The following is a 10,743-nucleotide window of genomic DNA, read 5'->3' as shown; positions in this document are numbered from 1 at the left end:
TCTGAGTTCTGAGGCCAGACATTGCATCTGACTTGCTCACAGCTGCATCCACTAGCTGCCAGCTTAGCACACACCAGGTGTGCAGTGTGTATCAAGTTTACTTGAATTAAAATTAAATCCTGGCAGCACCATTTACTGGCTGTGTGACTTCAGGTAAGTTACTCCACCTCTCTGAGCCTTCGTTTCCTCATCTGTAGAATGGGGCCAATAACACCAGCCCCTACTTTCTAAGAATGTGGGAGACTTAGATGAAATGACGCTTGGGAAGCGCTTAGTGCAGGGGCTGGCACACAGTAGGTGCTCCGCAGATGTCAGGAAGTCACTTCTTCTGCACTAGACACTGTGTTAAGCTTTTTACATTTGCCATCTTGTGGAAAACTCCCATCTACTCTCCGGGGCATGAGTTATTTTTCTCATTTTCCAGAAAAAGAATTTGAGGCTTGAGAAGCATCTTGGCCAAAGTCATGGCCAGCAGGGAGCAGAGCTGAGATCTGAGATTTGAAGTCCAGTGTCCTAACCATTAGACTCACCAGACTACAGCTGGCCAGGCACTCTGCTGGGCCCTTTTTTTTTTTTTTTTTCCCCAGCCTGGGGACAGGGTATTCGAGGAGAGTCCCCCGAGAAAGCTGCATCACTTACTGGCTGTGTGAACTTAGGCAAGTTGCTTTGCCTCTCTGTGCCTCAATTTTCCCGTGTGTAAGGGCCACTGAGGGAATCGAGCATAAAAAGGGCTGGGCGGTGTCTGGCATCTTCTAAGGCGTCAGGGGATGGTAGCGACGGTGGTGGCGGCATGCCTGAACCCTGCCTTCCCGCAGGCTAGCACGATGCGCGTGGTAGTGATCGGAGCGGGCGTCATCGGGCTGTCCACCGCCCTCTGCATCCATGAGCGCTACCACTCGGTCCTGCAGTCGCTGGATGTGAAGGTCTACGCAGAACGCTTCACCCCGCTCACCAACACTGATGTGGCTGCCGGCCTCTGGCAGCCCTACCTCTCCGAGCCCAGCAACCCACAGGAGGCGTGAGTGAGGGTCCCAGAGGGTGGCCTGGGGCCAGAGGGGCTGAGTCTGCAGAGAGGATGTTCCCTCTCAGGGTTCCCATCACCAATGACCACCCTTTGTGAAGGCTCTGGCCTGACATGCTATAAAGACAATACGCATAAATATTAAGTCCCTGCTGTGGGCCAGACACGATGCTATACTTGATCGTGGCCGAAAGGCTGAGAAGCCCTGTGTGCCAGACAGATGGAGGCTTTGTCTCCATCCCTCACCTAAACCGGGTGGCTGTGGATGCCCAATGCATCTGTCCATCAGGAAGGCCTCTAAGTGGGTGGATGGATGTTCAAGTTTAGCAAAGTGGCAGAGGTCACTGTGTCAGTTTAGAAACCACCAGCTGCTTCAACAAAGGAACCCTCAAACGAGTAACGGCTCAAACGGAAGTTTCATTCTCATGCCCATAAATTCCAAAACCAGTATTCCTGATCAGTAAGTGGCAATTCAGGGGCCCGGGTTCCTTCCATCTCATGGCTCTGCCGTCCTCCTCGTGGCTTCCGATGTTGCCATGGGCCAGTGCCTGTAGGAGCACGGCATGAGGACCACCTGGGAGGAGACGTTAGGGTCAGCTGGCAAGAAGGCAGCCACATGGTCACACCTATCTGCAAGGGAGTCTAGGAAATGTTGTTGAGCTGCGTGCCCGGCGGGGGAGAGAAAGTGTTCGGAAGCGGTAAGTGATGCCTGCCACTGGCATTTACAGTGGGGGGTGCCCCGAGTGAGACTGAACCACAGGGCTACAGTTCCCAAAGCAGTCAAAGCTTTCGTTTAAACTCGCAGCTACGTGATCCCAAGCCAGAGGTAGGGCTCCAAATAGTTATGATGGAGCATCCTTTTTTTTTTTATTTGAAGTATAGTTGATTTACAATGTTGTGTTAATTTCTGCTGCACAGCGAAGTGATTCAGTTATACATATATATACATTCTTTTTTAATAGTCTTTTCTTTTTATATTCTTTTATATTCTTTATATTATGGTTTATCATAGGCTATTGAATATAGTCCTCTGTGCTATACAGTAGGACCTTGCTGTTTATCCATTCTGTATACAATAGCTTACATCTGCTATCCCCCAACCTTCCACTCCATCCCTCCCCCAACCAACCCCCTCCCCCTTGGCAACCACAAGACTGTTCTCTATGTTGATGCAGCATCCTTTGTTACCGCTATCCTCTATCCTATTAATGGGAAAATATTAGAAAGTTTGGGGAGGGGGAAGACCCGTAGCATTTGGGGCGCTGCAGAGTGAACGTGGTGGATTTCTGGACTTGGACACATCCCACCAACCTGATCACAGCCCCATGCAAGCCAACCCTTGGAGCTTTCATTAGGTGACTGAGATCTGGGGGATCCTTCTAGGCACTGGAACCAGCAGACCTTCAACTATCTCCTGAGCCACATCGGTTCTCCCAACACTGCAGACATGGGCCTGGCCCCAGTCTCAGGCTACAACCTCTTCCGTGAAGCCGTTCCGGTGAGTGAGGAGTCCTTGACCATAAACCATAGGGCAGAGCCTTGATCAGAGACCAGGGTGTGGCAGGGGGTGGGGGTGGGGTGGTACTTTGAGCCTCTTAGGCAAAGACTCCTGTGTTCAAAACAGGTTTACTTTAATTTCTATTTTTGCTTTCAAAATCATTTCCATTTTCAACTTTGTTATTAAATCGGCAGAGACCAAAGAATCTTCTGATGAACCAGGGAAACTAGCCCTTCTTGAGTGGTATGGGTGAAATACAGACACATCCTGGAGTGGGAGGCACTTGACGCTGAAGCCAAAAGTTTTCCTGCTCCCCTGGAGGTTCCAGGACTTTCCATCATGATGGACTAAAACACTCACCCCTGGCACAGACTTCTAAAGTACTTACTATGTGCCAGGCCCTGTCCTAACCACTTTATAACTAATGACTCATTAAATTTTCATCGTAACCAGGAAGTAAGTGCTATCATTGTCCTCCTTTTGCAGATGAGAAACTAGAGGCTCCGAGAATTGGGGTAACTTACTTGAGCTCACAAAGCTTTAAGTGGCAAAGCTCGAATTTGAACCCAGCTCGAATGAAAGGCAAAGCCATGGGGGATGTTCTCAGGTTGTTTGGAGGGGGTGGGCTGGCTGGGTGCCCAGAATCCCATGCCAGTTCTCCCAGGTTTATTCAATGTCTAGCACTGTGCTAAGGGCGTTGCTTTCATTATCTGTTACCTTCCAAGAGTGATTATTAACTCCATTATACAGATAAGAAAACTGAGTCTCAGAGAATTCAGAGTGGTCAGTGGTGAGGCCAAAATTCCCCCCAGGTTGTCTGACCCTCCACTCTGCTACTTCCCACTCTCATCCTTTGGTGACCTTCACTGTTGCCCCTTTTTTTCTCCCCTATTTATGACCCTTACCCTATCACTCATCCTCAGCCTTATTCTTACCCTTCATATAGCATCATGGTTAAGAACATGGACTCTGAAGCCAGACTGTGTGGGTTTGAATCTCAGCTCCACCATTTATTAGCTGTGTGACCTTAGACAAGTTACTTAACCTCTCTGAGCCTCAATGGGCCCATCTGCAAAATGGAACTAAAAATAGTATCTACCTCAATGGGTTTTTGTAAAGATTATTGGACTGGTATGAGTAAAATGCTTGGAACAGCGCCTTACACACAGAAAACATTATATAAGTTTTTGTTATTCTCATTCTTATTGATGTTCATCCATCCCTGTGCCGCCTTCTCTTCTTCTAAAGGACCCTTACTGGAAGGATGTAGTTCTGGGTTTTCGGAAGCTGACTCCGAGAGAGCTGGACATGTTTCCCGATTACAGGTAAGGTTATTGCCATGGGTGAAGGAGCTGAGGCCCCACAGTGCAGATAGACTCGTCAAAAAGAAGGAGGCACCAAATTTCCTGTTCCATCCCTGGTCTAGAGCCCCATACTCTGGTCTCCCAATGCTCTGTCCAGCTCTTTCAGAGAGCCCACCCACCCAAACTGCACCTTAGACTAGGGAGGTAGGGGATACGGAATCATAGATCTCAAGCCCAGAAGTTCCATAACACTATCCTATTTTGTAGATAAGGAAACTGAGCTTCACAGAGGCCAAGTCACTTCCCCAGGTCACACAGCCAAGTGACCAGAATGGGATTCCAACCCAGTCCCAACACCTCTATTCTTTTCGCTATAGCCTGATGCCTCTCTGGTCCTCTCTTCACCTCACCCCATGTCTAAACCCTCTCTACAGATGCACATTAATCTCCACTTGCACACCCCAATGTCAGGAATGGCTTTGTCTGATAGAAAATATTCCCTTGCTTCGAGCTGAAAACCACTTCCTCCTTGAATGTCACCCAGTGGTCCTTGCTCCACCCTTTGGGGGCCCAAAGAATGTGACAGCTCCCACCTCCATATGATAGCCTTCAAATATAGCTGAGATTCTGATCCTTTATTCCCACCTTTTGCCTCCTGTGACTCTAGCTATGGCTGGTTCAACACAAGCCTGATTCTGGAGGGAAGGAAGTATCTGCAGTGGCTGACTGAAAGGTGAGATTTTCAGCTTCGCTTTGAGGAAAGCACCTCCCAGGGACCAGGGTTGTAGTGGATGATTGTTCATGGGATTTGTCTTTGTTTTGACCAACCCCAAATGTTGATGAAAACCTTTAGGTTTGGTGGGAGCTATCCTCGTTCCTGACCACCTCTGTGCACTAAGACAGTGGCTTCCACACCTGTTGGAACCACCTGGGAAGCTTTTTACATGTGATACAGTATTTGTTATCAGCCTTACTAAAATCTGTGATGGCTGTGTAATAGCTTTAAATAGATTGAGTCTCTTAAGTTTTCCAGATATAGTTACATCATCTACAAAACATAAGTTGGTTTTTTTTTAATTTTTAAAATTTTTATTAATTTATTTATTTATTGGCTGCATTGGGTCTTCGTTGCTGCGCGCGGGCTTTCTCTAGCTGCGGTGAGCAGGGTCTACTCTTCATTGCGTTGCACAGGCTTCTCATTGCGGTGGCTTCTCTTGTTGCAGAGCACGGGCTCTAGGCGCGTGGGCTTCAGTAGCTGTGGCATGCAGGCTCAGAAGTTGTGGCTCACGGGCTTAGTTGCTCCGCGGCATATGGGATCTTCCCAGACCAGGGCTTGAACCCGTGTCCCCTGCATTGGCAGGAGGATTCTTAACCACTGCGCCACCAGGGAAGTCCAGTTTTTATTTTTTATTTTTTTTTTATTTATTTATTTATTTTTTTGCGGTATGCGGGCCTCTGACTGTTGTGGCCTCTCCCGTTGCGGAGCACAGGCTCCGGACGCGCAGGCTCAGCGGCCATGGCTCACGGGGGGCCTCTGACTGTTGTGGCCTCTCCCGTTGCGGAGCACAGGCTCCGGACGCGCAGGCGCGGCGGCCATGGCCCACGGGCTTAGTTGCTCCGCGGCATGTGGGATCTTCCCGGACCGGGGCACGAACCCGTGTCCCCTGCATCGGCAGGCGGACTCTCAACCACTGCGCCACCGGGGAAGCCCCCCAGTTTTTATTTTTAAACCTCATTTTTTTTTCTTGTCTAATTGCTAGAATAACATTAACTAATACAGATGATAGAGGATGTCCCTGTCTTGTTCCTTATGTTGATAGGAATCTTGTAGTGTTCTAAATTAGCAAACATTAGCTTGAGAGATACAATTTGTATTCATATTCATATACATTCAAATTAAGGAAGATTCCATATATTTCCTATATATTATTATTTTATTAAGTTTTTTTAAAAACTGGAATGGATGGTGGCTTTTATCAAATGACTTGGGGAGGTTTTTAAAAATATAGATTTCAGGACCTCACTTTATATCTACTGAATCAGATTCTCTGGAGTGGGGCTCAGAAATTTGTATTGTAAGAAGTTCCCTGAGTGATTGTAATTATCAGCCAGGTTTGGAAACCATTGTATTAAAACATGGTTATGTCTCCTAACCTTGGGACACTTATGACTCTTATCCAGCCCCTTCCAGGAAAGAATGCTCCCAGTTTTTCTATCTTGAGGAAACCATGTGGATAAAATAATCCTGATATTACGCTTTAGCTTGCATATGGTTTACTTCCTATTCTTTTAATGTTTCTACTATATTTCTAATAGTGACATACATTTTTTCTCTGTGAAATTTAGGGAGGTGTGGGTGTCCCCAGCCCACCTCCTTCCTCATGCTCTGCTTCAGATAAAGAAGCAATTCCGCTTTGGCCCAACCCTGCCCCTCCTCCACCCTGCATCTCATTCCCTTTGATAATACAAAGCAGGGTGGTGGTAGTAAGAGGCCTGGGTTTGAGTCCTAATCCCATCATAGACTCACTGTATGAGTTTCAGTAAGGCCCTTCTCCCATCTCCATCTGCCCAACGTGGGGCTTGCACCGTCTCAGGTTTCCCAAGGGACATTTCGTGGACCACTAGTCCATCAAGGTGCTCATGAACTGGACTACACAGCCATATTCTCAAGGAGCATCCTGTGGGACTAACATCCACGAAAGGTTCCTTGGGAAATGTCCCCCACGCCATCCTCTTGGAGGGATGGGACAGAGAACTGAATACTGGATTTTTTTTATGTGTTTGATCATCCCAGGTTAACTGAGAGAGGAGTGAAATTCCTCCTAAGGAAGGTGGAGTCTTTTGAGGAGGTGAGCTGCTGGGCTGGAAGGGGCTGGATGTGGGAGAGAGGAGAAGAGGGGAGGCCTTTGCTTCCTGTTGCAGGGTTGGGGGGGCCCCTTCTCAGGCTCCTAGCATCCCTTTGAGGCCTGTCCCAGATTCTAGATCTATTTTTAATCCCAGAAGGACTCAGGCCTTCTGCCCTGATGTTGGTGTCAGAAGCAAAGGGATAGTGGGATCATGGTGGCCATTAGGGGCTATATCTATATCTGAGCCTCAGTGAGTTTTAGGGCCAGAGAGCTGGCTGCCTCTTCTCAATATCAGCTGTACCACACCCCCAAGTTCCAGATGCTTGGTTGCTTTTACCAACATCTGGGATGATGTTCCTACAAAGTCAAGGCCCTCCACTGACTTACCTCCAGAGTGACACCACCATCAATAATAATGATAGTAGCAGCTACCATCAGCAGGTACTGGCTATGTACCAGGAGCTTTGCTGTATGACCTCACTCCATCTCAGTACCCAGAACAGTGCTTGGCACATGGAAGACTCTTGTACTTGCGGCCACTAACGTGTACGAGCATCTGCTCTAGGTCAAGCCCTGAGGGGCACTTGGAATACATACTTGACTTAGACACCGTTCTCAATCCCAAGGGGCTCACAGTCCAGTGTGGCAAACACTGGCTCATGAAAAATAGCAGTGTGACCCAGGACTGACCTTTGAGGGGAGTCACTGGGGCTGGGCTGGGAGTTTGGGCGCCCATGATGCTACATCCTTGAGCTGTGGAGCTTCCCATACAATGCACGGAGCTGGGGCTTCCAACGTGCCCTCCTCAGATGCCTTGGCAGAGCAGAAGACAAGAGAATGAAATAAAAAGGAGTCAGAAGGAGGGAGAAGACTATCTCTGTGTCCTTTCTGACTTCTTCTAGAAGGTTCCAAGAAGGTTTCCCCCTTCCGTAGTATTCTTTTCCAAACCCTTTTATAGGCAGAGTCATACTGGAGCCTCACAGCACACTATGAACAGATGTTACCAGCCCCATTTTATAGCTAAGGAATCTGATCTGAAACTTGAGGAGGTGATGGGGCATTTCTGAGGTCACACAGTAGGCAAATGGCAGAGCGGAATTTGGAGGCAGGTCCATGGGTTCCTCACTGAGTCCCCTCCTGGCTGTTCCACAGGGAGCAGAGAGCTGCAGGCTGGGAGGATGCAAGGGATACTAAGGTCCTCATCCCCTCCCATCCGACCTGCCCTGTTGGTTGCTACCAGGTGGCAAGAGGAGGCGCTGATGTGATTATCAACTGCACTGGGGTATGGGCTGGGGCTTTGCAACCAGATCCCCTGCTGCAGCCAGGCCGGGGGCAGATCATTAAGGTGAGTCTGAAGGTGAGGGATGAACTTTTGTTGACAGAAGGATTGTTTCTGCCTCTTTATTTCATCTCCAAAGATAGAGGCTGAATCGGGGGACATCTGTTAGAGGAACCCCCCAGTGCTCAGGGAATTTGCATGTTAAAGAAACAAGAAGAACCAACACGACCCTCCCAAACATACTCTTTCTTGGGCGGGGTTCTTCTTAATAGTAAAGCATGTGTGTGTGTGTGTGTGTGTGTGTGTGTGTGTGTGTGTGTGTGTGTGTGTTTGTCCATATGTGGAAGCTGCATATGCCTGCCATGATAAAAAGAGCAAACATTTATGGAATGCCTACTAAGTACCAGACACAGACCCAAGTACTTCATTGTGTTAATTAATTTGATCCTCGCTGCAACCCTTTGAGATGGGTGCTATCACATCACCATCGCCATCTTACAGATGGGGAAACTGAGGCACGGAGGAATTAAGTAACTTGCACAAGTTCACATCACAGTAAGTGATGGAACTTGGATTAGAACAGGTAACCTGGTTTAAGAGCCCAGGTGTGTAAGCATTGTTCCACACCACCTCTCACTGTGTATGTGTGCGTGTGCCCAAGGCACGCCTATTTGTGGGTATGTGTGCATGTGTGTGCCCATGTGAGTAATGGAGTGCATTCATAGGTATGTGTGTTCCCGAGGTGGGCTAACGTGTACGTGCATTTACACGTGTTGGGCTTTTCTGTGGGTGAGAATGTGTGATGCTTCAGGGACTGGGGTGGCTCTCCATCAGGGCAGCTCTTCCTACAAAAGCAAGCAGTCTGGTGCAGACTTGGGACAGAGGGGTCCCAAGGAGGGCTTGGAGGGCTAAGGAATGACTTTGCCACTGTTGTCAGAACATCTGGTCACAGAGGGGAGCAGGCGATGGGATCCCACTGATTTAACTCTTCTGATGAGACTTCTCTGTCTTCAATCAACAGGTGGATGCCCCATGGATGAAGCACTTCATTATCACCCATGACCCAGAGAGAGGCATCTATAAGTCCCCGTACATCATCCCGGGGTACAAATCTGATATTGTAGGGCAGAAGAGGGAGCACCTTCCTGCTCTTTTTATGCCCCTGCTGCCTGCTCCAGGGCTCTTTCTTAAGTCTTTTCAGGTTTTTTCCTCCAATGCTTTTAAGTGAGGTTGAGCCATTAAACCTCTGGGAAGGCAGGACTCAGCCTTAACTGCCACATCGCGCGGCTTGTGGGATCCCCGACCAGGGATCGAACCCAGCCCCTCGGTAGTGAAAGTGCAGAGTCCTAACCACTGGACCACCAGGGAATTCCCCTGGGCTCCTGGCTCTATCTTGAACATAATCTGGGATGACAGTAGTGGTGATGCTGGAGACAAAGGTAGTGGATGTGATGGCAGTGACACCAGCAGTGTTGTGAATGGCAATAATGGTGGTGGTGATGGGGCTGATGGTGATAATAATGTGGATAGAGGAATGGTGGTAGTGGAGATAGTACTGTTACAGAAGAGGAGATCAGTGTTGACGGTGGTGGTGAGTGGGAGTTGGGGGTGGCAGTTGGTGCTGATGAAGATGACACTTATCAATGATGGCTTTTAATAATATGGCAGAGATGACAGTCTCAAAGGCCATGTTAATGTTGCGACTGTGCTGACTGCCTCAATGGCGATGCTAGTGGTGTGGCGGAGATGATAGTATCAATGGCAATGCTAATGGTGGTGGTGGAAATGCTGAATGTGATTGATGGTGATATATTAACGGTAGCAAAGAAGGCAGTAGTGAAGATGATGTTGTTGATGGAGATGACAATGTTTTTCCCAGATTTATTGAGATACAATTGACATATAACATTGTGTACATTTAAAATGTACAACATGATGATTTGGTATATGTATATATTGTGAAATGATCATCACAATAAGGTTAGTTAACGCATCCATCAACTCACATAACTATAGTTTTTTTGTGGGTGTGGTGAGAACATTAAAGATCTACTCTCTTAGCAACTTTCAAGTATATAATACAGTATTGTTAACTATCATTACTATGCTGTACATTAGAAGGGACAACAATGATGACAGTGATGTTAATGGTGATGGTGGAGGTGGTGGTGTTTGATAGTAATGACAATGGCAATTGCAGTGATTTTTTTTTTTCTTATACAGCAGGTTCTTCTTAGTCATCTATTTTATACATATTAGTGTATATATGTCAATCCCAATCTCCCAGTTCATCCCCCCACCACCACCCCCGCTTTCCCCCCTTGGTGTCCGTACGTTTGTTCTCTATATCTGTGTCTCTATTTCTGCCTTGCAAACCGGTTCATCTGTAGCATTTTTCCAGATTTCACATGTATGCGTTAATATATGATATTTGTTTTCCTCTTTCTGACTTACTTCGCTCTGTATGACAGTCTCTAGGTCCATCCATGTCTCTACAAATGACCCAATTTTATTCCTTTCTATGGCTGAGTAATATTCCATTGTATATATGTGACACATCTTCTTTATCCATTCGTCTGTCGATGGGCATTTAGGTTGCTTCCATGACCTGGCTATTGTAAATAGTGCTGCAATGAACATTGGGGTGCGTGTGTCTTTTTGAATGATGGTTTTCTCTGGGTATATGCCCAGTAGTGGGATTGCTGGGTCATATGGTAATTCTATGTTTAGTTTTTTAAGGAACCTCCATACTGTTCTCCATAGTGGCTGTATCAATTTACATTCCCACCAACAGT

At 47.4% G+C, this 10,743-nt stretch overlaps 1 protein-coding gene across 1 annotated transcript in view; it reads left to right on the top strand.

The window, feature by feature from the left end:
• The first annotated feature begins 815 nt into the window (after nucleotides 1-815).
• DAO (D-amino acid oxidase) overlaps nucleotides 816-10,743 on the top strand; it is a 13,239-nt gene continuing 3,311 nt past the window's right edge. The window contains exons 1-7 of the mRNA XM_028480480.2: nucleotides 816-1,018; nucleotides 2,405-2,519; nucleotides 3,768-3,844; nucleotides 4,491-4,556; nucleotides 6,618-6,672; nucleotides 7,910-8,014; nucleotides 8,970-9,052. Coding sequence (XP_028336281.1) covers nucleotides 825-1,018; nucleotides 2,405-2,519; nucleotides 3,768-3,844; nucleotides 4,491-4,556; nucleotides 6,618-6,672; nucleotides 7,910-8,014; nucleotides 8,970-9,052 — 695 coding nt within the window. The 5' untranslated portion in view covers nucleotides 816-824. The remainder of the gene's footprint in view (nucleotides 1,019-2,404; nucleotides 2,520-3,767; nucleotides 3,845-4,490; nucleotides 4,557-6,617; nucleotides 6,673-7,909; nucleotides 8,015-8,969; nucleotides 9,053-10,743) is intronic.

Source organism: Physeter macrocephalus, chromosome 19 (assembly GCF_002837175.3).
Source record: "Physeter macrocephalus isolate SW-GA chromosome 19, ASM283717v5, whole genome shotgun sequence".
Lineage (NCBI taxonomy): Eukaryota > Metazoa > Chordata > Mammalia > Artiodactyla > Physeteridae > Physeter > Physeter macrocephalus.
This window is presented reverse-complemented; position numbering and strand designations above follow the sequence as displayed.